Source organism: Saccopteryx bilineata, chromosome 6 (genome assembly GCF_036850765.1).
Source record: "Saccopteryx bilineata isolate mSacBil1 chromosome 6, mSacBil1_pri_phased_curated, whole genome shotgun sequence".
NCBI lineage: Eukaryota > Metazoa > Chordata > Mammalia > Chiroptera > Emballonuridae > Saccopteryx > Saccopteryx bilineata.
Window position 1 is genome coordinate 73,485,128 of NC_089495.1, and position 24,637 is coordinate 73,509,764.

At 36.3% G+C, this 24,637-nt stretch overlaps 1 protein-coding gene across 16 annotated transcripts in view; it reads left to right on the plus strand.

The window, feature by feature from the left end:
* Positions 1–24,637, plus strand: part of MYCBP2 (MYC binding protein 2) — a 333,902-nt gene that overhangs the window by 275,234 nt on the left and 34,031 nt on the right. For 10 of the 16 annotated variants that reach the window (XM_066236389.1, XM_066236395.1, XM_066236388.1 and 7 more), the window contains 13 exons: positions 2,181–2,282; positions 6,493–8,136; positions 9,016–9,185; positions 9,808–10,052; positions 10,996–11,163; positions 13,891–14,048; positions 15,090–15,289; positions 16,559–16,708; positions 18,385–18,545; positions 19,754–19,910; positions 20,080–20,304; positions 22,986–23,051; positions 24,170–24,409. In XM_066236389.1, coding sequence (XP_066092486.1) covers positions 2,181–2,282; positions 6,493–8,136; positions 9,016–9,185; positions 9,808–10,052; positions 10,996–11,163; positions 13,891–14,048; positions 15,090–15,289; positions 16,559–16,708; positions 18,385–18,545; positions 19,754–19,910; positions 20,080–20,304; positions 22,986–23,051; positions 24,170–24,409 — 3,686 coding nt within the window. The remainder of the gene's footprint in view (positions 1–2,180; positions 2,283–6,492; positions 8,137–9,015; positions 9,186–9,807; positions 10,053–10,995; positions 11,164–13,890; positions 14,049–15,089; positions 15,290–16,558; positions 16,709–18,384; positions 18,546–19,753; positions 19,911–20,079; positions 20,305–22,985; positions 23,052–24,169; positions 24,410–24,637) is intronic. The other 6 variants (XM_066236397.1, XM_066236394.1, XM_066236402.1 and 3 more) reach the window with 1 other exon arrangement.

Genomic DNA, 24,637 nt, shown 5'->3' on the forward strand with positions numbered 1-24,637 from the left:
GAGATTTAAATAGCATAAGAATTTATTTTGTAGTGCCTGGTACCTTTTGAGTTTTACCAACTTCAAAAAGAAGGATGTTCAGCCTGACCAGGCAGTGGCACAGTGGACAGAGCGTCGGACTGGGATACAGAGGACCCAGGTTCGAGACCCCAAGGTCGCCAGCTTGAGTGTGGGCTCATCTGGTTTGAGCAAAGCTCACCAGCTTGGACCTAAGGTTGCTGGCTTGAGCAAGGGGTTACTCGGTCTGCTGAAGGCCCACGGTCAAGGCACATATGAGAAAGCAATCAATGAACAACTAAGGGGTGGCAACGAAAAACTGATTATTGATGCTTCTCATCTCTCACCGTTCCTGTCTGTCTGTCCCTATCTATCCCTCTCTCTGACTCTCTCTCTGTCTCTGTAAAAAAAAAAAAAAAAAAAAAAAAGGATGTTCAATAGTATTAAAACTTGAACATTTTTTAAACTTAGTTGAAGATGACTTGATGTCATGTAGCATATCTGTCTGCTCCTGCCATTCTATCTTTATCTGCAGAAATTGTTGTAGTCAGTCTTTATCCTTTTTTAAACTAAATTTTATTGTCAATTCTAAGATTTCATTTTACTTGACTTCTCAGTAGTGTGTGACTGAGTTGACTTTTCTTCCTTGAAACTCCTTTGCCTGCTGAATATTTCCTACCTCATCAGCTATTCTTTTCTGGTCTCTTTTCTACATCCTCCTATATTCTATATTTCTAGGAATGTCCCAGGGCTTTGGTTTCTTCTAGACCTCACTCTCTATCAGGCATCCCCAAACTACGGCCCGTGGGCCGCATGTGGCCCTCTGAGGCCATTTATCCGGCCTCCCGCCGCACTTCCAGAAGGGGCACCTCTTTCATTGGTGGTCAGTGAGAGGAGCACTGTATGTGGCAGCCCTCCAACGGTCTGAGGGACAGTGAACTGGCCCCCTATGCAAAAAGTTTGGGGACCCCCGATAAGTAGTCTTATCCAGATATAGAATATTACCCAACATCTACATGCTTGTGATTTGCAAGTTTATCACCACTTGATCAAGTATGTTTTTATTTGTTGTTCATTTCCTCTTTCACCTGAAGATAAGTTCTATAGAGCTGGAAATTTATTTCTTTTTATTTTTTACTCTCAATGGCTAGAACAATGTCTGATACATGGTACATATTTATACCTTACATAGAATAACTTTTTGGTTTGTGAGTAGTTCACCTTTAATTTTGGTCATAATAGTGAATCAGTCAATTATTACCTTTCTGTTTAGATAAAAGTATATGTTGTATCCAATTTTTTATTCCAATAATATTAAGAAAGTTATCTCATTACCTAAATTTATTTCAGCTAAGTTCATTACATTTATTTTAATTGGTATGAGTTAAAATGTTAAATAAAATGGATTTTTTAAAGATTTAGATAGAGGTATTTTAGATACTGCTTTTGAAAGACTATACTTTAAAGGTTCTTTTTAAAAGATGTTATTTAATTAATTACTTCATTTTCTGCATAGTAAATTATGAATGTGTTTAACATTTTTCTATGACTTGTGAATTTGCTTTGTGTTGTGAAACATTTTGTAAACAAAATGTGGTATCTCAGTAATAGGATCTATAAAACAAACATGAAATGTGGGGATTGATACTAACATTTTTCACTGAAGATTAACTCAGAAAAATACAGTAGTTAACCATAAATGTCAACTTGAGTCTGTTCTGAGATAAACACTGAAAAATCAGTCATGTGTCCATACAGAAATCCAGGGGAAAATAGGTTAAACTATAAGTAACATTTATCTCCCACTATATAACCAAAAAAATTTTATACTTACAAGTTTTTATTTATATGTAAATGAGGACCAAATTAAATAAAACCAAATTTAAGACGTATTAGTCTAAAAAGAACTGTTCAGATTTGATTTATTAGAGCTATGAGCCTTACTTAACTTTTAAGTTACTACAGTTGAAGTTATCATTATTAATCTCAATTAATTAATTTGACCTTTCTTTTCTGTTTTAATTTTAGAGAACTATAAATTGTTGAAAAATCGAGCTGACTCTGAACTTTTAATATTAAGTCATACATACCATTTGAAATGCTTTGTTTCTGCTTGTGCTCTCTGCTAAACTTTTTTTTCCATTGAATCTGTGCTACTTCTTTGCCAATGTTTTCCACTATAGAATCTCCATCTCGCAACCTTGCTTCTCGTGAGCGCATTTACAAAAATTATGGTGTAGCTGGGCCTGCCTCTGCTCTTTCATCTCTGTCTCACAAACTGAAGGGTGGGTATGCGTGCATTCACGGATGGGCCATTCCTAATGAACATAGGTGATTTGAATGAAAAGTTATAGTTCACCTCAGTCATTTTCATCCCATTCCATTTTTTAAGATTAAAGTTTATTATTTCATTTAAATTTTGATATTTGGGGTTAATTTGTGATATATCTGTTCAATATTACAGTATTGATTATCCTGATACACATGTTGACTATATCTTTAGGCTAATTATTACTCTTGTTTAATTCCTAACTTGTATGATGTCTTAAAAATACACTAGATATAGTTTATAGAAAGGAGTGCCTAATTTGAGGAGTTGAAAAATAAGTCCTTTAGGGGCAAGATGGTGGGGCAAAAGTAGGTTTATAGTTGTTAATATGCAAAACACTGATTTACTCTAGTATTATTTATTAATTAATTGTATTATTTTCCATATCAACAACTGTAAATTTCATTTTGCCCCACCCTATGTGTAAGTCATGAAGCACCTTGTGATCTATAAGAATATAAAATCTTATATGACAGGTTAGTCTTTAAGTCATTTTTCTGACATATGATGCACAAATTATTTTTCTATTTTAATGTTTTATGAGAAACACTTTGATAATTAGGTTACATTTTCTTTATTTTAAATTTCTGATATTATTTTTGTAGTCCCTTAATTTAAAATTTTTAAACTTAGTAATATTTAACTATATTGACAATTGATTTCAGAGAATTAAAAAATATGCTTTTGGTGTTTGAAAATATTATAGATGCCTACTTATATATTTTTGTCTGAAAGTAATATTTAAACTTTTAAAATCCTATATTTAATAAATTTTTTTAAAGTTGCAGGAATGTCTTAATATACTGTATGTTTTTCAAGTAATTTTTAGTTTTCTTTTTTCTTAGAAATGGATAAAACAGTTTTACATTTCTTTATATAGTAGACAGTACTACTATACTATATTATAGTATAATAATAGTTTTATAGAACCTGATCTTTATATAACCTGATATCTATAGTATTCAATATATAGTGTTATGTAACCTGATATATATTACATATGGCATATAATATTACAGTGTAGTATTATATATGGTATAGTATGGAGTCAAAAATTAAGGATTTCCAATTTTTGCATAAAAACAATTAGTAGGTCATTACTGAATGAGTACTTAACATTAAACATGTTTACTGATTTGTTTGTACTAAATTTCTATCCTGTCCTGTATTATGTTTTTCAGAATTATTTTGAGGTTAGAAAATATTTTGCCTATAAGCATATGATAAATGTAATAATTAAATTAGTTTAGTTAAGTGATGAATGTGAAAGTATATGTGAACTAAAGATTTTAAACCAGATATTTATTTATTGATACTTGAAGCAGCCATAACATGACAATTTTTAGTAATATTTACTACACACCTTAACACTTTTGAAACCCAATGAAGTTAAACATCAGTTAGCATATAAGTTTACCACACATAACAAACTTGACATATTTGTTTTGAATATATATGAAATATGTTTTAGAAAAGTAAATTTTTCAAAAATTTAATTATAATTTGACAAGTAAATCTGAGGAAGAAATGATTTTACCTGGACTCCCAATAGGTCACCACTATCACACACACAAACTCCCGCTGTCACCACTTACAGAGCTTAAGGAAATACCACTACTAGAGATATGAAACTAAGGTGTACAGATAGATGCCTGTGCTCTCTAACCCGCTCTGTATAACATTTTTGCTAGAACATAACAAATGGTATTTCTGATATTTAAAAATTGTTCAATCACAGAGGAAAGACTTTAAAAGGAATTGAGCATCATTACTTTAGAAAGTAAACTTTCCAATTCACAAATTGATCTTTTGTTTTATTTTTTAAAAGATTTTATTTATTCATTTTAGAGGAGGAAGGGGGAGAAAGAGAGAAAGGGGGGAGGAGCAGGAAGCATCAACTCCCATATGTGCCTTGACCAGGCAAGCCCAGGGTTTTGAACCGGTGACCTCAGTGTTCCAAGTTGATGCTTTATCCACTGCACCACTACAAGTCAGGCCACAAATTGATCTTTTAGAGGGAGGCGTGCCAGATATAAAAGATTAACTACTTATTTGTCTAAATTCAGCATTATATATTGTTCAGCTTCCAAAATAAATGTGATGATGAAAGCATTGCTGGCTATGAGATTAATAATGAAAAATTAGTACTCCACTGGCATGTTGCAATTGAAGTGTGCTCTAAATAGGCTATTTGCCATACTTTATTATTGCAGAATTACTTAACTTTCAAACATCCAACCCTTATATAATAATGGTTACTGTCACCTCTGCCCTGTGGCTTTGGGAGCCATAATTATAAAAAGTAGATTTTTGGAGAATGAGAAGATTTGGGACTAGCAGAAGAAACATTAAGAAAATAGGAATTCATTTACTCATTCAACACATATAACTATATCTCCGGACCCATTCTTGACATGTTATCAGTGAAGAGGAATAGACAAAAATGCCAGTTTTTGCAGATCTTCCATCAGAAGGGCAGATTGTATGGCAATATTATCTTGACCTATAGATAACTAGAGTATGATTGCAAACACATATGTGCACTTGAATGCACAGGCACACATACAAGTAAGCCAGAAAATATTTCCCTATGTTATTCAACTTGTTCACATTCTTTTCCTCCCTTAAAATAATACCTGCATTGTAACCAGTTAACAGGCTTATCTGAATATACTAAGTGTGTGTGTGTGTGTGTGTATAATTATTTTTTTATTTTTACAGAGACAGAGAGTCAGAGAGAGAGGGATAGACAGGGACAGACAGACAGGAACGGAGAGATGAGAAGCATCAGTCATTAGTTTTTCATTGTGCATTGCAACACCTTAGTTGTTCATTGATTGCTTTCTCATATGTGCCTTGACCACGGGCCTTCAGCAGACCAAGTAACCCCTTGCCTGAGCCAGCGACCTTGGGTCCAAGCTGGTGAGCTTTTGCTCAAACCAGATGATCCCGCGCTCAAGCTGGCGACCTCGGGTCTCAAACCTGGGTCCTCAAGCATCCCAGTCCGACACTCTATCCACTGCGCCACTGCCTGGTCAGGCACTAAGTATATTTTTAAAATATATATAAATAATTCTAGAATTTATATCTGGAATTTCAGTGATATGCATCACTTTAATCAGATTACTTTCCTCCTAACAACTAATATCACCTGCACTAAGACTGTGAGAGTTTTTACGTTAGGGAGGAAGTTATGTTGTAGGTTGTACCACATGCAACAAAGAGCACCTGGCTCTAATGCCTCAAAGGAAATCAGGAAAGAGTAGGAAGGAGATATACTGAGTGAACCAGAAACAATAGTGTCCATGAAGAAATATCTAGTATTTTTAATAGAAGAAAGGTAGATTATTTTTCTCTTATCTTTTTTATCTGTTATTTTCCTGGCTCCTTATTTCAAGGTCCCCTGCAATTCAGACGTGGACTACTAATTCTGAGGATCCTCTTTTATTCCAAGGGGACACAAGCTCCAAGTTCTAACCAGCCAAGCTTAATGAACTGTATAAGCTTCTAGAGTACAGTCTGTTTATAAACAATAGACTTCCTCAATTACATGGATTTAATAATACCTTTAGGCATTCATAATGTTGCTTATAAATTATTCTAATCCAATCATTAAATAGAGTGTCTCCTAAGCAGCTCTTTATTAGTCTAATTGTATCTGTGGAGTTGAAAGTGATAAATGTATTTATAAAGTCAGTTTTCTAGTTCAACAAGACCTGCACCATTAATCCCTAGTAAAGATGTGAGATAGCACTGTAGTGGAAATTTAGCTCAACTACTCATATTTCCAAAACACAATTTTTTTCTAATATTGTATTATAAAATATATATATATTAATTTTTTTTCTTTCTAGTCCCTGACTGAATTTAAATTCTCACTAATTATTATAGTAAGGCTGAGGTTCAGATATGATGAATAATTCATACTGTTGCATAGGCACTGTTCAGTCTGTTTTGCATCCACAAAAATTGTTTTTCATGGAAATGGTTCTATAGTGATACAATAGAAATTTTATGAGAAATAATTCCCTTGTTATGCTTTATTTTTCAAGTATTTTTGTAAAGCAATATAAATTTCTTAGCTGTGTTTTTTTTAATCAGTGTTTAGTGGCTATCAGTAAGTTATAATTTTATTAACATATTTTACTATGAAATGGACCTCACAGGTGACAGAGGAACTATCTCAACATCTTCTAGACCAGTCTGCACATCAGGAAAATCAGAACTATCTTCCAAACACAGCAGATCAGTTAAACCTGATGGACGTATGAGCCGGCCTACTGCTGATCAGAAGAAACCAAGGGGTACAGAAGGTTTATCAGCTAGTGAATCCCTCATGTTGAAATCTGATGCTGCAAAGTTGAGGTCAGATTTTCATAGTAGGTCATTGTCCCCCAACCATAACACCTTGCAGACGCTGAAATCTGATGGGAGGATGTCTTCTAGTTTCAGAGCTGAATCCCCGGGACCAGGTTCTCGGTCATCATCTCCTAAGCCAAAGACTCTCCCAACCAATAGGTCTAGCCCATCTGGTGCTAGTTCTCCCCGTTCCTCCTCACCACATGATAAAAATCTACCTCAAAAAAACACTGCTCCTGTTAAGACAAAACTTGATCCTCCTCGGGAACGTTCCAAATCAGACTCCTACACACTTGATCCAGATACCCTCCGCAAGAAGAAAATCCCCCTCACAGAAACACTGAGGGGACGCTCAACATCACCAAAACCAAAAACAGTACCAAAGGATTCAAAAGATTCCCCTGGATCTGAAAATAGAGCTCCTTCTCCTCATGTAGTACAAGAAAACCTTCACAGTGAGGTAGTTGAAGTCTGCACTTCAAGTACTTTGAAAACAAACAGTCTGACAGATAGCGCCTGTGATGAAAGCAGTGAATTTAAGAGTGTGGATGAAGGTTCAAATAAAGTTCATTTCAGCATAGGAAAAGCCCCACTGAAAGAGGAACAGGACATGAGAGCATCCCCAAAAATAAGTCGAAAATGTGCTAATAGACACACCAGGCCCAAAAAGGAAAAATCCAGCTTTCTCTTCAAAGGAGATGGAGCCAAACCTTTAGAGCCAGCCAAACAAGCCATGTCTCCTTCCGTGGCTGAGTGTGCCAGAGCAGTCTTTGCCTCTTTCCTGTGGCATGAAGGCATAGTGCACGATGCAATGGCTTGTTCTTCATTCTTAAAATTTAATCCTGAACTTTCCAAAGAACATGCTCCTATAAGAAGTAGTTTAAACAGCCAACAGCCTTCAGAAGAAAAAGAAACCAAATTGAAAAATAGACACTCATTGGAAATATCATCTGCACTGAATATGTTTAATATTGCACCTCATGGACCAGATATATCCAAAATGGGTAGTATCAACAAAAATAAGGTGTTGTCTATGCTTAAGGAACCACCTCTGCATGAAAAATGTGAGGATGGGAGAACTGAAGCCACTTTTGAAATGTCCGTGCACCACCCAATGAAGTCTAAATCTCCTCTTCCCTTAACTTTACAACATTTAGTGGCATTCTGGGAAGACATCTCTTTGGCTACTATCAAAGCAGCTTCCCAGAATATGATTTTTCCAAGTCCTGGTTCTTGTGCAGTCCTTAAAAAGAAAGAGTGTGAAAAAGAGAATAAGAAAGCCAAAAAAGAAAAAAAGAAAAAAGAAAAGGCAGAAGTTCGGCCTAGGGGTAATTTATTTGGTGAGATGGCCCAGCTGGCAGTAGGAGGGCCAGAGAAAGATACCATCTGTGAGCTGTGCGGAGAGTCACATCCATACCCAGTGACATATCACATGAGACAGGCTCACCCAGGTAAACGATATTATTAAATATGTGTGAGTACTTTTTCTGAAAAAAATGAACTAGGTACTTCTAACTTCAGATGTTCTATAAATTCTGTGAAAATATAGGGAAACTGTTGCTCAGAATTTATTGTATCTTATAATTTTAAAGTGCATTATCAGTATAGGTTTTTTTGTGAAAAAGGTAAGGCAGTTTAGTACTATTTCATGTTAATGTGTTGCATTATGGAATGCTGTTTATTTTTTTTAAATGTTTTCTTTTAAACAAAGATGCTGTTAAGGTATCTCACATAGTAGAAATAATGACATGTCCATATACGGAGAAAAGGCCCCAATATTAGGTTTCCTTTGATATTAGTGTTTTCCTGTTCAAAATTACAAATTAAATTAGATTATACTGATTGAGGTGGGGACATTTTCGTGATAATGAAATTATCTCTTTCATCAGAAAACTATATTTTACTTAAAAGTAAGGATTTCTGTAACCACTAATTAGTATTCCAAAACTCACCCATTACAAGTTTGGTTAAATTTTTTTCTCTTTCTACATATTACACTTTCTTTTGTAAAGTATGTAATTCCTTAAAATACATCAATCTTGCAGAATATTGTACATATTTTATTTAATTTTATTAGCATACTTAAGTAAATCTAAATGTACTCACACTGTGTATTTCTTTTCATCTCTCTATGGAGTATTTTAGGTATCATTTAATTGATTACTTGTTGGTCAAGTATGTTATTTTTCTGATATACCTATAGTTAATACCTAAAAAAAAGGAAGGGAGACATACTCCAGTGTTTTGCTTTACTTAAAGAAAATCTGTCATTAAGTTATAAGTGGCAAGGATCAGACCACTAGGGACACTTACTTTGTTTTTGTTGCAAGGTTGTGGCCGTTATGCTGGTGGACAGGGTTATAATAGCATTGGCCATTTTTGTGGAGGCTGGGCTGGCAACTGTGGTGATGGTGGCATAGGAGGAAGCACTTGGTATCTGGTGTGTGATCGCTGTAGAGAAAAATACCTCCGTGAGAAACAGGCTGCTGCAAGGGAAAAGGTATTTTTATTCTATTCTGGTTATACTGTTAATGATAAGCCTTATAAAAAAAAGTTGTGATCATATTTTGTCAGATAACTCCACATAATTGATATTAAAGATCAGCTTTATAAGATTAATAAACAGATTTTATATCTGTACTAGGATAGCTGTTTTTATTAAAATAATAAACTATATCTTGTGATAACACAAGACAACTAATCTGTGGCCCATATGCCTTATTGAGAAGCGTTTATTGTGTGATTCTTCATTATTAATTGACTGTTATTCTATACATATACATAGCTTTCCTCTTAACCTTCTCCCTCCTCTCAACTTTCCCTCTTTTTCCTTTTCTTTTTGTATTCACTCTCTCTCTTTTTCTTAATACCTAATTATGTTGTAGAACTCATGAAAACTCAAAGTCATTCATTATAGTGCTACACCTGTTTAAAATTTTTGCTGAATATATATAGTTTCAATCAGCAGGAAAAGCATGAAGTGAATGTCATTTTTGGTAATCACTGTTACTTTAAAATGATTGTAAAAGTGTAATTTTTATTAAATACTCAAAATACTTAGGTTAAGAAATTAAGATTTGTCTATAAATAGAAAAAGATCACTACAAAGTTTCCTTTGCCAGGTCAAACAATCTAGGAGGAAACCAATGCAAGTGAAGACACCCCGTGCCTTGCCCACTATGGAAGCTCACCAGGTGATTAAAGCAAATGCACTCTTCCTGCTGTCTCTGAGCAGTGCAGCAGAGCCAAGCATTCTGTGTTACCATCCTGCAAAGCCATTCCAGTCTCAGCTTCCCAGCGTGAAAGAGGGCATTTCTGAGGATCTTCCTGTTAAAATGCCTTGTCTCTACCTACAGACATTAGCTAGGTAATACAACTTGGTTGTTTTATTTAATAGCTTGGAATTAACAGCTATTGTTGATTAATATTATGCTCTGAATACCGACAGTATTACATATTGTGTATAAAAAGACTTCCAAGAATTCATTTCTAAGTTGTCTTAACCAACATAGAATCTTTATAGAGTACAGACTTTAAGGTATTTACTATTCAATAAAATGAATGAGAAACACAAATGAGAATGCAAGACTAAATACATTTGAGACCTAGATGGAAATCATCAGGTATCCCAAATGCAACAAATCTTTGGTTTCAGTTCGATCACTTAGTAGACTTAGGTTAACAACTCTTTGTTCCAGTTTGAAAAGGAAAGAATGAAATTGTAAACATGTAGAAGTGCTAGCATACCATAATTATGGATTTTGTATTTAACTCTCTGAGTTAAATACAAAATTCCCCCAACCCTGGAACATTTTATAGATCTAATCTTTCTAAAAGATGACTCTTACATGTTTCTACAAAAAAAGGTGACTGCCTTTATTTCACTATTCTATGCAAGACACATGAGCCTAAACCAAGGCAATGATGATAGGGAATGAGAAGAGAGAATGGCTGTGAGAGAAAACCTAGTGCTCATAGGTCATGGTTTAGGGCTAAGCTTATTACATTACTGAAATATTTTAACCTAGACCCCCTGGATAATTGGTGGGATCATTCACAAAACACCAGAAGAGAGGAAAGTTCTTAAAAGGAAAGAAAATTAATTCAATTTTGAATTTGAAATGTTTGTGGTACCTAGAATATATATGTATAAAATTGTCAAACTTTTAAAGATCCTACTTGTATCTGTAGTTATTTTAATACTTTGTCCGTATAGATTTACAGATGCTGTTTTTCTACAAAAGAGATTAAAAATGGAAAGTATCTGCATTGCCTTCATACTTGAAGTTTGTGGGTTTTATTTAATGCAGGCATCATCATGAAAATTTTGTGGGCTATCAAGATGACAACCTATTTCAGGATGAAATGAGATATCTACGTTCAACATCTGTACCTGCCCCATACATATCAGTGACTCCTGATGCAAGTCCTAATGTATTTGAAGAGCCAGAGAGCAATATGAAGTCTATGCCACCAAGGTATTTGAGGTCTCTCCTCTCTGTTGAACAGCCAGTGTTTGGTGGAAGAAAGACAGCTAGACCAAAAGGCTCTAGACAGTCTTTTGTACATCCATCCTTCCATCTCAGGAAGGACATTGAGTCAGCTCTGCCAACTATTAGAGCAGTAAGAAAAAGTCTGCATACACAAGTAAGGTACAAGGTCCTTGGTAGCAGAAGCAGACTGGTTATGAAAAAACAACGAATGAAGTAAGTAAAAACAATCTGTTATATGATATCGTTTAGTGCTGTAGTAAATCAGACTAGGGGAAGGTCACTGTGAGGCAGTACGTAGAGAAGGTGACATGAGAGAAGAGCACTAAAAATAAATCTTGAACTTTTTGGAATATTCTTACAATTATCCCCTACCCACCCACTCCCAATTAGGTATAGTATTATTAGAGTAAAGAACTTACTGGAAACTGAATAGAAGGATGTAAATATGATGCAGAGGGAACTGGGTACAGTGAGACTGTTTAGAAGAGTAATGACGTGATAAAGATTCAAAGGTCGTAATGACAGTGTCAATAGAGGAACAGATAAATTTAGTCAAAGATTTCAACTAGCTATGTGGAATTGGATTATGTTGGCAATAATTATGAGAAAAAATAAAGGAAATATTTTGTAGGAAAAATTAAATAACTTATTTCTTACTCTGGTCATTCAAGAACCAAACAGTCCAAACTGACATCCCAGGCACATTTACCCCAATCAGTTATGTCTATTCAATATTTATAGTCTGTTCAAACAAGACTGTGACAGGTGGTGAGTTAAAAAAATGGCCAGGGCCTGATCAGGCGGTGGCACAGTGGATAGAGCGTCGGACTGGGACGCGGAAGATCCAGGTTCGAAACCCCGAGGTCGCCAGCTCAAGTGCTGGCTTATCTGGTTTGAGCACAGCTCACCAGCTTGAACCCAGGGTCTCTGGCTTCAGCAGGGGGTCACTCAGTCGGCTGTAGCCCCATGGTCAAGGCACATATGAGAGAGCAATCAATGAACAAAGGAGCCGCAACGAAGAATTGATGCTTCTCATCCCTCTCCTTTCCTGTCTGTCTGTCCCTATATGTCCCTCTCTCTGTCTCCCTCTGTCTCTTTCACACAAAAAATAAAATAAAATAAATATTTAAAAAAAAAAAAATGGCCAGGGAGTTATCCACTAACTAGAAAATATGTAAGCTTTACTGAGGGACATAGAATTCAAACATGGCTTGAATGATGGGAAAGAACTCCAGAACTCAAGGTGAGCAAAAATGTCATAATTTGGAATGAGGTGACAGAAAAAAGAATACATGAAAAGAACAATGTGTAAATTTGTCTTAGAAAGAAGGGAAGCTACTTCTCTTTTTAATAAAATGATCCAATAAAGGAAATAATGTAACCATTTCAATAACTTTTCAAGTGGTTTTTGATGTTGCTATAGTAAATAGAAAAATTGTTAGTTAACTTAAACTTGAATGAAAATCACTAAGTTTTATATAGAACATAAGTATAATATAACTCCAATGCCAATAATAAGTTTGTTACTTCTCATTACACTTTGGTGTGGCCATGCTCTGGAAAAGGCTTTGAGCAGCATTTCCCAAGAATGGGAAACTTAATAGAACACTCAAGTACTAAAGAGAATTGAATCATTTTACTTTCTACTTTATTAGGTTTCTGTATGTACATAATTATTTTCTTTCTTTTCAGTCATGCTTTTGTGTATATCTGCCTGTTTTCCTGAATATTATGACATATGACATTCACCAGTGTTTTATTTCTGAAAAGAGCTTAGAACATTTGATGCCTTTTTTTTTCATTTAAAATGCAAAGCATATTTAAGGAAACCAAGTTTTATAAAATCAGTCAAAACGTTATTGTATTTGGAATTATCAAATTGATTTAAAGAGAGAGACTATAAAGTTGGCTTTGAATTTGTGTTTTTTCACATGAAATACAAGTTCACCTATTTGACTATACTATTACAAACTAAATAGAGTTTCAGCCCTGGCTGGTTTCTCAGTGGATAGGGCGCTGGCCCGACATATGGACATCCCAGGTTCGATCCCTGGTCAGGGCCCACAAAAGAAGGTACCATCTGCTTCTCTCTTCCTCCCTCTCCCCCGTGGTTCAAGTGTGGCCCCAGGCACTGAGAGTAGTTCAGGTAGTTCCAGCATGTCAGTCTCAGACACTAAAAATAGTTCAGTTGATTCAAGCATTAGCCACAGATGGTGGTTGCTGGGTGGATCCTGGTAGAAGTGCATATGGGAGTCTGTCTCACTGTCTCCCTTCCTCTTACCTAAAAATTAAATTTAAATAAATAAATAAATAAATAAAACCTGACCAGGCAGTGGCACATTGGATAGAGCTTAGGACTGGGATGCAGAGGACCCAGGTTTGAAACCCCAAGGTCACCAGCTTGAATGCAGGTTCACTGGCTTGAGCCCAAAGGCCACTGGCTTAAAGCTCAAGGTCGCTGGCTTGAGCAAGGGGTCACTTGCTTTGCTGTAGCCCCCTCCTTTCAGTCAAGGCTCATATGAGAAAGTGATCAATGAACAACTAAGATGCTGCAACAAAGAGTTGATGCTTCTCTTCTCTCCATTTCTGTCTGTCTATCTGTTTCTCTCTCTTTGTCACAAAAATAAATAACATAAGTAAATAAATAAGTATAGTTTAACTTCATTTACTTTTTCTTCTAAGTTTTTATCTATCATCTTGTTTTGTCTGCAGTTTGGAAACTAGTCCCATAACTGATACTGATCTCGCAAAGAGAACTGTCTTCCAAAGATCATACTCAGTTGTTGCTTCTGAATATGATAAACAACACTCCATTTTACCTGCCCGAGTCAAAGCCATTCCTAGAAGAAGAGTTAACAGTGGAGACACTGGTAAGTATAAAGATTAAAAGGAAGACTGAATGATACAAATGGTTTTACCTGCAGATATTTTTTAATATCTAATTTTTGAAGAGAAAAGGAATGGATTAATTTTAAATTGCCATAGACATTCCTTCTACGTGACATGGCCATAAATGTGCTTCTCTAAATTTTGCATCTCATTTTGAGGAGACACGCAGAGATGATCCAGTAATATTTAAGAATAAATTGACATTTAAAATCTTACTTGGTAGGCATCTAAACCAAATGTTACTACCATTATTCCTTCCTCTAAGCTTCAGTGAACCATCAGTTCCAGTGACTTATATTTTCACAATTATCTTCTTGCTCCCAGTAGAAGTTTAATTACTCTATAGCTAGTACCACTCTTAATAGATAATAAAATTTGGGGGTTTGAGTAGCTCTTAAACCATAAAAAAGTTAGGTAATCTGGACCTATTGGTATCAGTAGCCCCAAATTGGGGCTGGTTGATTCTGTCCCAAGCGTAAAGAAAGAAACCAAAAAAAAAAAGATAATATAGTGATGATTTATCAGGCAGATCACCAGTAAAATGAAGAGATGGCCTAACATTTATAGGTATGTGATTTTGTATCTTATTGAAGATCTTAAGGAAAATATTATTGAGCTTCCCCCAATGATTTATGTGTTTATTTAACAAATATTGATACTTTTAGTCTTAAAGCACTTTGGTTATAAAGTAGTCTGTTAGAAAATGATGGGGATGAGTTATAGGTTTCATTTAGGGAGAAAATAAAGCACTTAGTGTTTAGTGTTTTAGGAAACATGAACTTAGATTCAGCCTGTATTCAAAACCCACGTCTACAACTTAATAGCTGTCTAACTTTAGGAAAGTAAGATACTTAATCTTTCTCAGTAAAAATTGAAGTCATTATAACTTGTGTCAAGTGCAAAAAAAATAAAATAAAATGAAGCTCTAAAGTGAATAAACTAGGTACTATTATTTTTAAATATCTTAAATATATTAATTTATGTATTACCTATGAAAATTAATACTTCTTTTTTTTTAATAGAAGTTGGTTCTTCTCTCTTGAGACATCCATCTCCTGAGCTTTCCCGGCTAATCTCAGCCCACAGCTCTCTTTCCAAAGGAGAACGAAATTTCCAATGGCCAGTTTTGGCTTTTGTTATACAGCATCATGATCTAGAAGGTCTTGAAATAGCAATGAAACAAGCATTAAGGAAATCAGCTTGTCGAGTTTTTGCTATGGAGGTATGAATACATCAGTGAGGTTATTGATCATATAAATCATGTGATGATTTTATTTAATGATGTCACCATTCTACCAAATAGAAATTTCAACAAATTAAGAGACATTAGCCAATTGAAAATATCAAGTTTCTCATCAAAGCTAAACTCTTAAGTGTATAAATAGAAAATGAATTTAGTTTCATATTTAAGCATTCTAAATAAATTTATTTCTGCATTGCTTTATTATTTGAATCCTTTTATCTTTTTTAAAAAGCTTTTTGTCATCACAATGTTATTTCAGTTAGAGTGATCATGAAAAGGAGATAAATAAGGCCTTTGAATTATAAATTTAGCAATTATAATTATCTAAGTCTTCTCTGGAAATTATAGGATTGCTGTGTATTGTAGAGTTATATATAGTATTTTTTTTCTTTATTATTGGTATGATAACTTACCACTTTATTGATGGGAGCAATATAAATATATTTAAGTAAATGTTAGCTTGTGTAGAGCCTGAAAAATATTCCATATTTGAACTTAATGCAAGTTAGAGAATAATCTGCTTGAGTAAATTAATATAAGACAAACTTTTGAAATAAAACATGGTTTGAAAAAGTATTCTGGGGCCCTGGCCAGTGGCTCAGTGAATAGAGCCTCAGCCTGGCATATGGACATCTTGGGTTCGATTGCTGGTCAGGACACACAGGAGAAGCAACCATCTACTTCTCCCCTCCACCCAATCCCCCTTCTCTCCCTCTTCCCCTTCCTTAGCCAGGGACTTGATCAGATGGAGCACATCAACTTCAGGTGCTAAAAATAGCTTGGTACTCGAGCATCAGCCCCAGATGGGGTTGCTGGGTGGATCCCACTCAGTGCGTATGCGGGAGTCTGCCTCACTATCTCCCCTCCTCTCACCTTAAAAAAAAATGGATTTTGGCAACGCATTTTATAAATATTATTTTTCCTGTTATTATATGCTCAAGCCGGATGAACCTGTGCTAAAGCCAGGAACCTTAGGGTTTTGAACTTGGTTACCTCAGTGTCCCAGGTCAGTGCTCTATCCACTGTGCCACCACCGGTCAGGCCCTATAATTATGTTCTTTAAAATTAGTACCAAAATTAGTGACTTTTTCAAGTTCAGTGTGCTTTCAGTGAAATGAAGATTAGACTTCTAGTATCTTTTCTTGAAACACTTAGTCTGAGGATACTCTGTTTCTGAATAAGAAAAGCCTTTTATTTTTTACTCGTATATACGTTCTTTGGTGACGCATTTAACCATTATTTATTTAGGCTTTCAATTGGCTTCTGTGCAATGTCATCCAAACAACTTCTCTCCATGATATTCTATGGCATTTTGTGGCATCATTGACTCCTGCTCCAGTGGAACCTGAGGAAGAAGAGGATGAGGAAAATAAAACAAACAAAGAAAATGCAGAACAAGTAAGTGAAATTTTTTTTTAATTGTCTATAGTTTCATAGAAGAGTAGAAACACCGTCAGATAGTATAATAATTTGCATGAAGTCATGCACTGCTGTTATATAACCTAAAGGCAAGAATAAAATTTCAATGCTAAGCAGCAAATTATACTTAGTGATAGTTTTCTCTCTAGCAAAAATGCTGTCAGTCAATTCTTATTTCTCACTAAACATCATTGTCATTAAGCAGTCAACTGAAAGATTACTATTATAGTTCAATATTAGATAAACAGGACAATATTATTACACTGAAGATCTCTCTACTTTACAACAATGCTGTAGGGTACCAGCATTGATACTGTGTAGGGACATGAAATTCAGATAGATACATTTGTTTGGCTGGAAGGGACTTTGATGTTATTCGAGACAGCCTATATAATGGAAAAGTATTGAACCTAGGGCACTGAAAAGCCTGGGTTGCAACTCCGTTTTTACCTCTGAGCTTCATTTCCATGGCTGGCATAAAATTACAGACTAAATTCTTCATTTAAAAGACAAAAACTGTCAACCATGGCTGGTTGGCTCAGCAGTAGAGCATCGGCCTGGCGTGTGGAAGTCCCAGGTTTGATTCCCAGCCAGGGCACACAGGAGAAGCACCCATCTGCTTCTCCATCCTTCCCCCTCTCCTTTCTCTCTGTCTCTCTCTTCCCCTCCTGCAGCCACGGCTCCATTGGAGCAAAGTTGGCCCGGGCACTGAGGATGGCTCTATGGCCTGCCTCATGCGCTAGAATGGCTCTGGTTGCAATGGAGCAACTCCCCAGTTAGGCAGAGTTGGGCAACTCCCCATCGTCTCCTGTGGGCATGTCAGGTGGATCCCGGTCAGGTGCATGTGGTAGTCTGTCTCTCTGCCTCCCCACTTCTCACTTCAGAAAAATACAAAAAAATAAACTAAATAAAAAATAAAAGACCAAAACTGTCAAAATAGAAAAAAAAACCAAGAGCTAGATGTTTTTATAAATATCACATCTAAAGCAATGATCCAGGAAGATTATAAGTAGATGGTAAGAAAGAGATATACTGGATAAATACCAACCAAAATAAAGTTGGCACAGCTATTTTAACATCAGAAAAAATTATGAAGAAGGATAAAGAGGCTCTCTATAAGAAGATAAAAGATTCATTTGACCATGTATGTACCTAATAATAAAGTCTTTAAAAAGTAAGTAAAAATTGACAGAACTCAAGGGAGGGGGGACCGTGAAATTATCACACACCTATAACAGCTTTCTCTCCCTGCATAACTAACTGCCCCAAAACTCATTGTTTTAAAACAACTTCCCTTTGGGTCTGCAATCTGGGTAAGGCTCAAATGAGAGGGTTGGCTCATTTCTGCATGTACATATACATTCACCCCGATGTTTTTTGTGAGTACACCAAAATAGATATTTTTATGTGGTATTCATTTGTTCACTGGTGTTCTTTATGAGTGACCTTATCACTTTTTCCCTAAAAATAATACAAATATAATTAGTAAATCTTAATGTATGTTTTAGATTTGGTTTGGTTTTATTGTTTACATTTATGTTATGCAAGTATCTTGAAAGTATACATAATACTCTTAAGTATACAGTAGATTCTTTTGTGGGGGAAATTCCTTCAAACACACAGACTGATCACCTTACTTTTGATTTCTGTCTTAGGAGAAAGATACAAGAGTATGTGAACATCCACTCTCGGATATAGTGATTGCAGGTGAAGCTGCTCACCCTTTACCGCACACATTTCACCGCTTACTTCAGACCATCTCCGACCTTATGATGTCTCTCCCCAGTGGCAGTTCATTACAGCAGATGGCCCTGAGGTAATTTATATCTAGGTATTCTAGGTACAGTGGAGAAGAGATTTTTGGTGTATTCAAAGTTCAGAATGCTTGGAAGGCCTCTTTGAATAACACTAAGATACAAAGAATCCCTACATTATATGAATGGTGTGTCTCTCATTCTGTCATAATTTAAAATTGTCCCTCTTTTTAGCTCACACCTGTGTTTGCACTGTAAAATATGGTTAACATACTTCTTAGTGCTCTAAATCATCAGTCTATAACAGTCTTTCTCACTTTTCCCTCTCTCCTAACCCAAATCAATTGTCTGAGTACTGCCTCAGAGTAGAATCTTAAATATCACAGAAAGGGAGAGGGATAATGAAATCTCAAAAACAGAAAAATAGGACTTTAAATTGAAAAGAATCTTAAGAACAGTGGAGCCCAGTTATATACAACCAGTTTTAAAACTACATTGAAGTGCATCACCTCCTTTTAAGTTCAAACCTACTGAGATTGTAACATTTACATAGTGAACCTTGTGATCAGATCCATATATACTAGAGACTAACATGTAAATAAACCCTCCATTGATTTGTTTAAAGACCCCATTGATTTTAGAAAGAGGAGAGAGAGAGAGAAGGGGTGGGGGCAGGAACAGGAAGCATCAACACATAGTAGTTGCTTCTCATATGTGCCTTGACCAGGCAAGCCTGGGGTTTTGAACTGGCAACCTCAGCATCCCAGGTCAACGCTTTATCCACTGTGCCACCACAGGTCAGGCCTCCATTGATTTTTTATAAGAGATAGATTGATGGAGTGATTTTGGCTACCCACACCCCTAATGGGTAAGACCAACAGAGGGGAGATTTTGTTTCCTCCTCAAAAGATTTTTGAAGTACAAGATGTGTTACACTCTGATGAATTAGTATAGAATTGTAAAACTGATAAATTTGTGTAATAGTTCAGGTAACAGTTGTCTACAAAACTGGTTTATTATCTTCTTTGCTTCTGTATCCTTGATCTTCATATATCCAATTTTTCTATATTTAAAATAAGTGAACTTTCCTTAGAACTTGCCTCATTTTTTTTCTTAGAAATTACCTTTATTTTTTTAAAGCCAAGAGATGTTTGTTCCCTGAAATTTTTAAATTTCTATTTTTACCTAGATCATTAAGATTGCTTGAAATGTTAGAATTTCTTAGACATTCCTGAAATTTTTATTTTATATATTCTTTATGGCTTTTTAGATGCTGGAGTCTGAAATTCAAGCAATCTGATCACCAGTTTCTCCATCAGAGCAACGTCTTTCATCACATTAACAATATTTTGTCAAAATCAGATGATGGAGACAGTGAAGAAAGTTTTAGCATCAGTATACAGTCTGGCTTTGAAGCTATGAGTCAGGTCAGTCATTTAACAGCTGATCCTATTAATATTCAACAGTGTATTAAAGGAAAAACTGGAAGTTACTTCTAAACAGTTTCATTTTTTTATTCCTCATCTCATGTCTGTGTTATTATTATGGGAGATTTCCATTTTGAGTATTATAATTACTTATATTTGTTTCTGGTAGGAATTATGCATAGTAATGTGCTTAAAGGACTTAACCAGTATTGTTGACATAAAAACTTCAAGCCGGCCTGCCATGATTGGCAGTTTGACAGATGGTTCCACAGAAACATTTTGGGAATCAGGAGATGAAGATAAAAACAAAACTAAGAACATCACTATCAACTGTGTAAAGGGAATCAATGCTCGCTATGTATCTGTTCACGTGGACAATTCCCGAGATCTTGGGGTAAGAAAGGAAACAATTTGTAGCTCATTAGTTCTTTCCAGACAGTTAATAATCATGCACTCTCACTTCTGAGTTTAGCAAAAAGATGGACCTCACCAACCAAATAACACTTTATATTTACCAAAGAAATCATAGGTCTAAAAACAGATTAATATGACTAGAGGTACTGTGGAATACCAATTCTAAAAAAGAGGTCTTAATACAAATATAGCATGGCCACAATTAAGCAAAGTAGATGTCTTCTCTACACTTTTCTACCTGCATGCCCTTGTTTAATCTATTCCCTTAGTCTGGAAGTCATCCCATTAAACTCTCTCTCATATTTCCCCACATCTCTAAGACCTAGCAGAGAAATTCTCTCCCAGTACCTCCCTATAAAAAAGTACTCTTTCCCTTCTCTGCGATCTTTATAGTACTCTGATGGCGCTTAATACATTTTGACCTATACTATAATTAGTTTTCTAACTCTTACCCCCAGCTGTCATGGAGGGAGTGAGGGTAGGTCCTGGACTAACCTAAGTAATCATAATTTATATTCTACCTAGCCCTAGCCTGTCTGTCCACATATTTCAAATGAATTAAGCACTTTTTAAAAAGCACTAAACAAAGGGAAAAGATTTCTATTTGAGTTTCAAGAACCAAGAAGAAAGCACCACTGCCAAATCCCCAGACTTCTACCCCCATTCCTAAGAAGGATATTTCTTAGAAGTATTGTCCTCAAAATGGATGTGGCTTGTTAGCGGATACAGAGCTGATAAATCTCCTCGGATCATTGCCAGGGTGCTCCTATCCTATTTGCATATCTCCTTTTCCAGGAAGAGCCAGATTGGTGGGGTTCGATCTCAGAGAATCTGGATGGAATATACCAACACAGTAGTCCAGTCTGCAGTCAGGGTATTCTTTACCATCCTTACCCACCCCCAATTCCTATTCATCAGTGCAGTTCTTCCCTGGAGTTGAGTAAGAAAAAGGGGCTTAGCTAATATATTATGAGATAATTAAAAATTTTTGCCATTTAGAGGAGATAATCTTAACTATTCATTTTTATTTATTTATTTATTTATTTTTTTGTATTTTTCTGAAGCTGGAAACGGGGAGAGACAGTCAGACAGACTCCCGCATGCACCCGACCGGGATCCACCCTGCACGCCCACCAGGGGGCGACGCTCTGCCCACCAGGGGGCGATGCTCTGCCCCTCCGGGGCGTCGTTCTGTTGTGACCAGAGCCACTCTAGCGCCTGGGGCGGAGGCCAAGAAGCCATCCCCTGCCCCCGGGCCATCTTTGCTCCAATGGAGCCTTGGCTGCGGGAGGGGAAGAGAGAGACAGAGAGGAAGGAGAGGGGGAGGGGTGGAGAAGCAGATGGGCGCTTCTCCTGTGTGCCCTGGCCGGGAATCAAACCCGGGACTTCTGCACACCAGGCCGATGCTCTACCACTGAGCCAACCGGCCAGGGCCCTTAACTATTCATTTTTAAAAGTTTCAGTAGGTAAGCTGATATCTGTCTGCTTTCCTTTTAAGAAATTCCCTCTAATACATGCATCCTTGAGGTTTATGTACCTCTGTGTTCCCAAGCCTGTCCACCAGACTGCCTTACAGACAGCATTTGTTAATTTGAACTTCCATCAGCCTAAAACACTTTAAATATGCAGCTTTCCCAAGAATTAATGTTAGTCTGTTTCTTGATGTCCTTTGCCTAAAATTTATTTAAACTTAAGGCCTGTGGCTCTATTGCCAGCATGACTATTTTCAGTACTGAAGAATATTGAACTTCACTGCTTGACACGTACTATATTTTGCATGTTAATGTTCCTTCCCTGCTTTGGCAAGGATCTTGAGAGGATAGAACCCATGATACTCATACATCCTTCTCCAGGTCCATGAGCCTGTCTGAGTACATTGTGACACTCACGAGTGTTTGTTAGTTAAGCTAACTACCTTATTTTACTTGCAAAGTGATGAACTATATCAAGAGATGTAACAAGCAGAATTGTTGAAAGACTTCATGATCAAGAGAATTTAAATTGTTAGACTTTGAGTAAAAAGGGGGAACGCCAAGCTACTCTCTCAGAGCCCATGGAGAAAGGTTGATATGTGAGATTTAAGGTGGAATTTTGAGAATAAGAAATTACTGTAACAGTAGGAATTGTGATTTGTTGGATAATGGGGTGAGGTCAGTTAGGAAGGACCATAAAAGACAGAAAAGTTAGCCCTGGCCGGTTGGCTAAGCGGTAGAGCATTGGCCTGGCGTGTGGGGGACCCGGGTTCGATTCCTGGCCAGGGCACATAGGAGAAGTGCCCATTTGCTTCTCCACCCCCCCCTCCTTCCTCTCTGTCTCTCTCTTCCCCTCCCGCAGCCAAGGCTCCATTGGAGCAAAGATGGCCTGGGCGCTGGGGATGGCTCCTTGGCCTCTGCCCCAGGCGCTAGAGTGGCTCTGGTCGCGGCAAAGCGACGCCCCCTGGTGGGCAGAGCTTCGCCCCTGGTGGGCGTGCCGGGTGGATCCCAGTCGGGCGCATGCGGGAGTCTGTTTCACTGTCTCTCCCCGTTTCCAGCTTCAGAAAAATACAAAAAAAAAAAAAAAAAGACAGAAAAGTTGATGTGATGTTGGTAGGCTGTAAGAAATCATTGGAAGTTCTGGAACCAGGAATATGATGTAATAACTATTTTGAATTGTCTGTTTTAGAATAAAGTTACTTCAATGACCTTCTTAAGTGGCAAAGCAGTAGAAGATTTGTGCAGGATAAAGCAGGTAATTAAAATTTTGCTATTAAATGTTTTGCTATTCAGTGAGAAATTTCTTCTCGATCTGCATGTTGCGTTCTAATTTTGGCATGCTACTCAAGTATAGAAAATCATCTACCATATTTCCTCATGTATAAGACACTCCCATGTATAATATGCACCTTAATTTTGGGGCCTGAAATTTGAGAAGAAATGTATTCCATAAAGTTATTGAACTCGTTTTATTCATCATGAAATTCATACAACTCCTTATTGCTTCATTCTCAGTTCCATCTATGGCATCTGAAATGTCACACTTCTACAAGCACTGTATAAGACACACCCAGTTTTTAGACCCCAGATTTTTCGAAGAAAGGTGTGTCTTATACATGACAAAATACGGTACTTAAAAAATGCTAAATCGATATGTGGTCCATATGCAGGAACAGACAACCATTCCTGTATTAAACATCATACTCGTTTTTACCCTAAATGATGTTCTCTAGTCAAGAGTAATTACAGTCCTCCACCCAATCTTGTGCTCCTCTACAAAGATTCAGAGTACCTTAAAATTTATCATAGATTGGATTCACAATTAACACCTTAATTCACCTAGACTTCAGATTAAAATGTAGACTGTTGTCCCATAGCCTGAAAATCTGTCACTTAAAACACTGCAGCTACATTCAGGTGCAAGTGAATTTACAGACCAACATAGGCAACTGCATATCAAAAATGCTATCAAAAATGCTTATCTTTATATGGCTTTAATATGAAGATGCACAAAACACATGCTGATCTTGTGTTTCTACCTATATTCGGTATAGATAAAATATATTTATATAAATTATTTGTAATGGTTTCACTTCTATGACTTGTGCCTGACATTTTAATTCTCAACTCCCATCACTTAGTGAGAATCCTTCACCTGTCAACCTTACTTTCTTCATCCGTATAACAGCTACTACCATATTACTTATCCTCACAAAGTTTACGTAAGATAATCAGTGTGAAATTACCTAGTAAACTTTACAGTTGGTACAATTATTTGTAATTTCAACTAGCTGTTATTAGTGCTAAGTCTAGGACAATGATAAAATAGTGATACAGCTGTATCTGGTTTCTGTCCTTTTTCTGCTCTTCTAGGTTGATCTGGATTCCAGGCATATTGGTTGGGTAACAAGTGAACTCCCAGGAGGGGATAATCACATCATCAAAATTGAATTAAAGGGCCCAGAAAATACATTGAGAGTTCGACAAGTAAAGGTTTTAGGCTGGAAGGATGGCGAAAGCACAAAAATTGCTGGCCAGATTTCAGCCAGTGTGGCCCAGCAGAGGAACTGTGAAGCTGAGACTCTGCGAGTGTTCAGACTTATCACATCTCAAGTGAGTCTCCTTACTACATATTCCAACACAGGATATAGTATTTCAATAATAATATCAAGAGAATTAATAAAATATTTTGTAGAACTTACTAGAGCTTGCTGGCTACAAAGGCCTATTTTTTTCTTACAGTCTTAAAATCCTGTATCTCATTTTACATTCATAATTCTGAAAATTTGTGGTATATAGAAGGAATAACATGAGTTATATTAAAATGCCTGCAGATTCAGC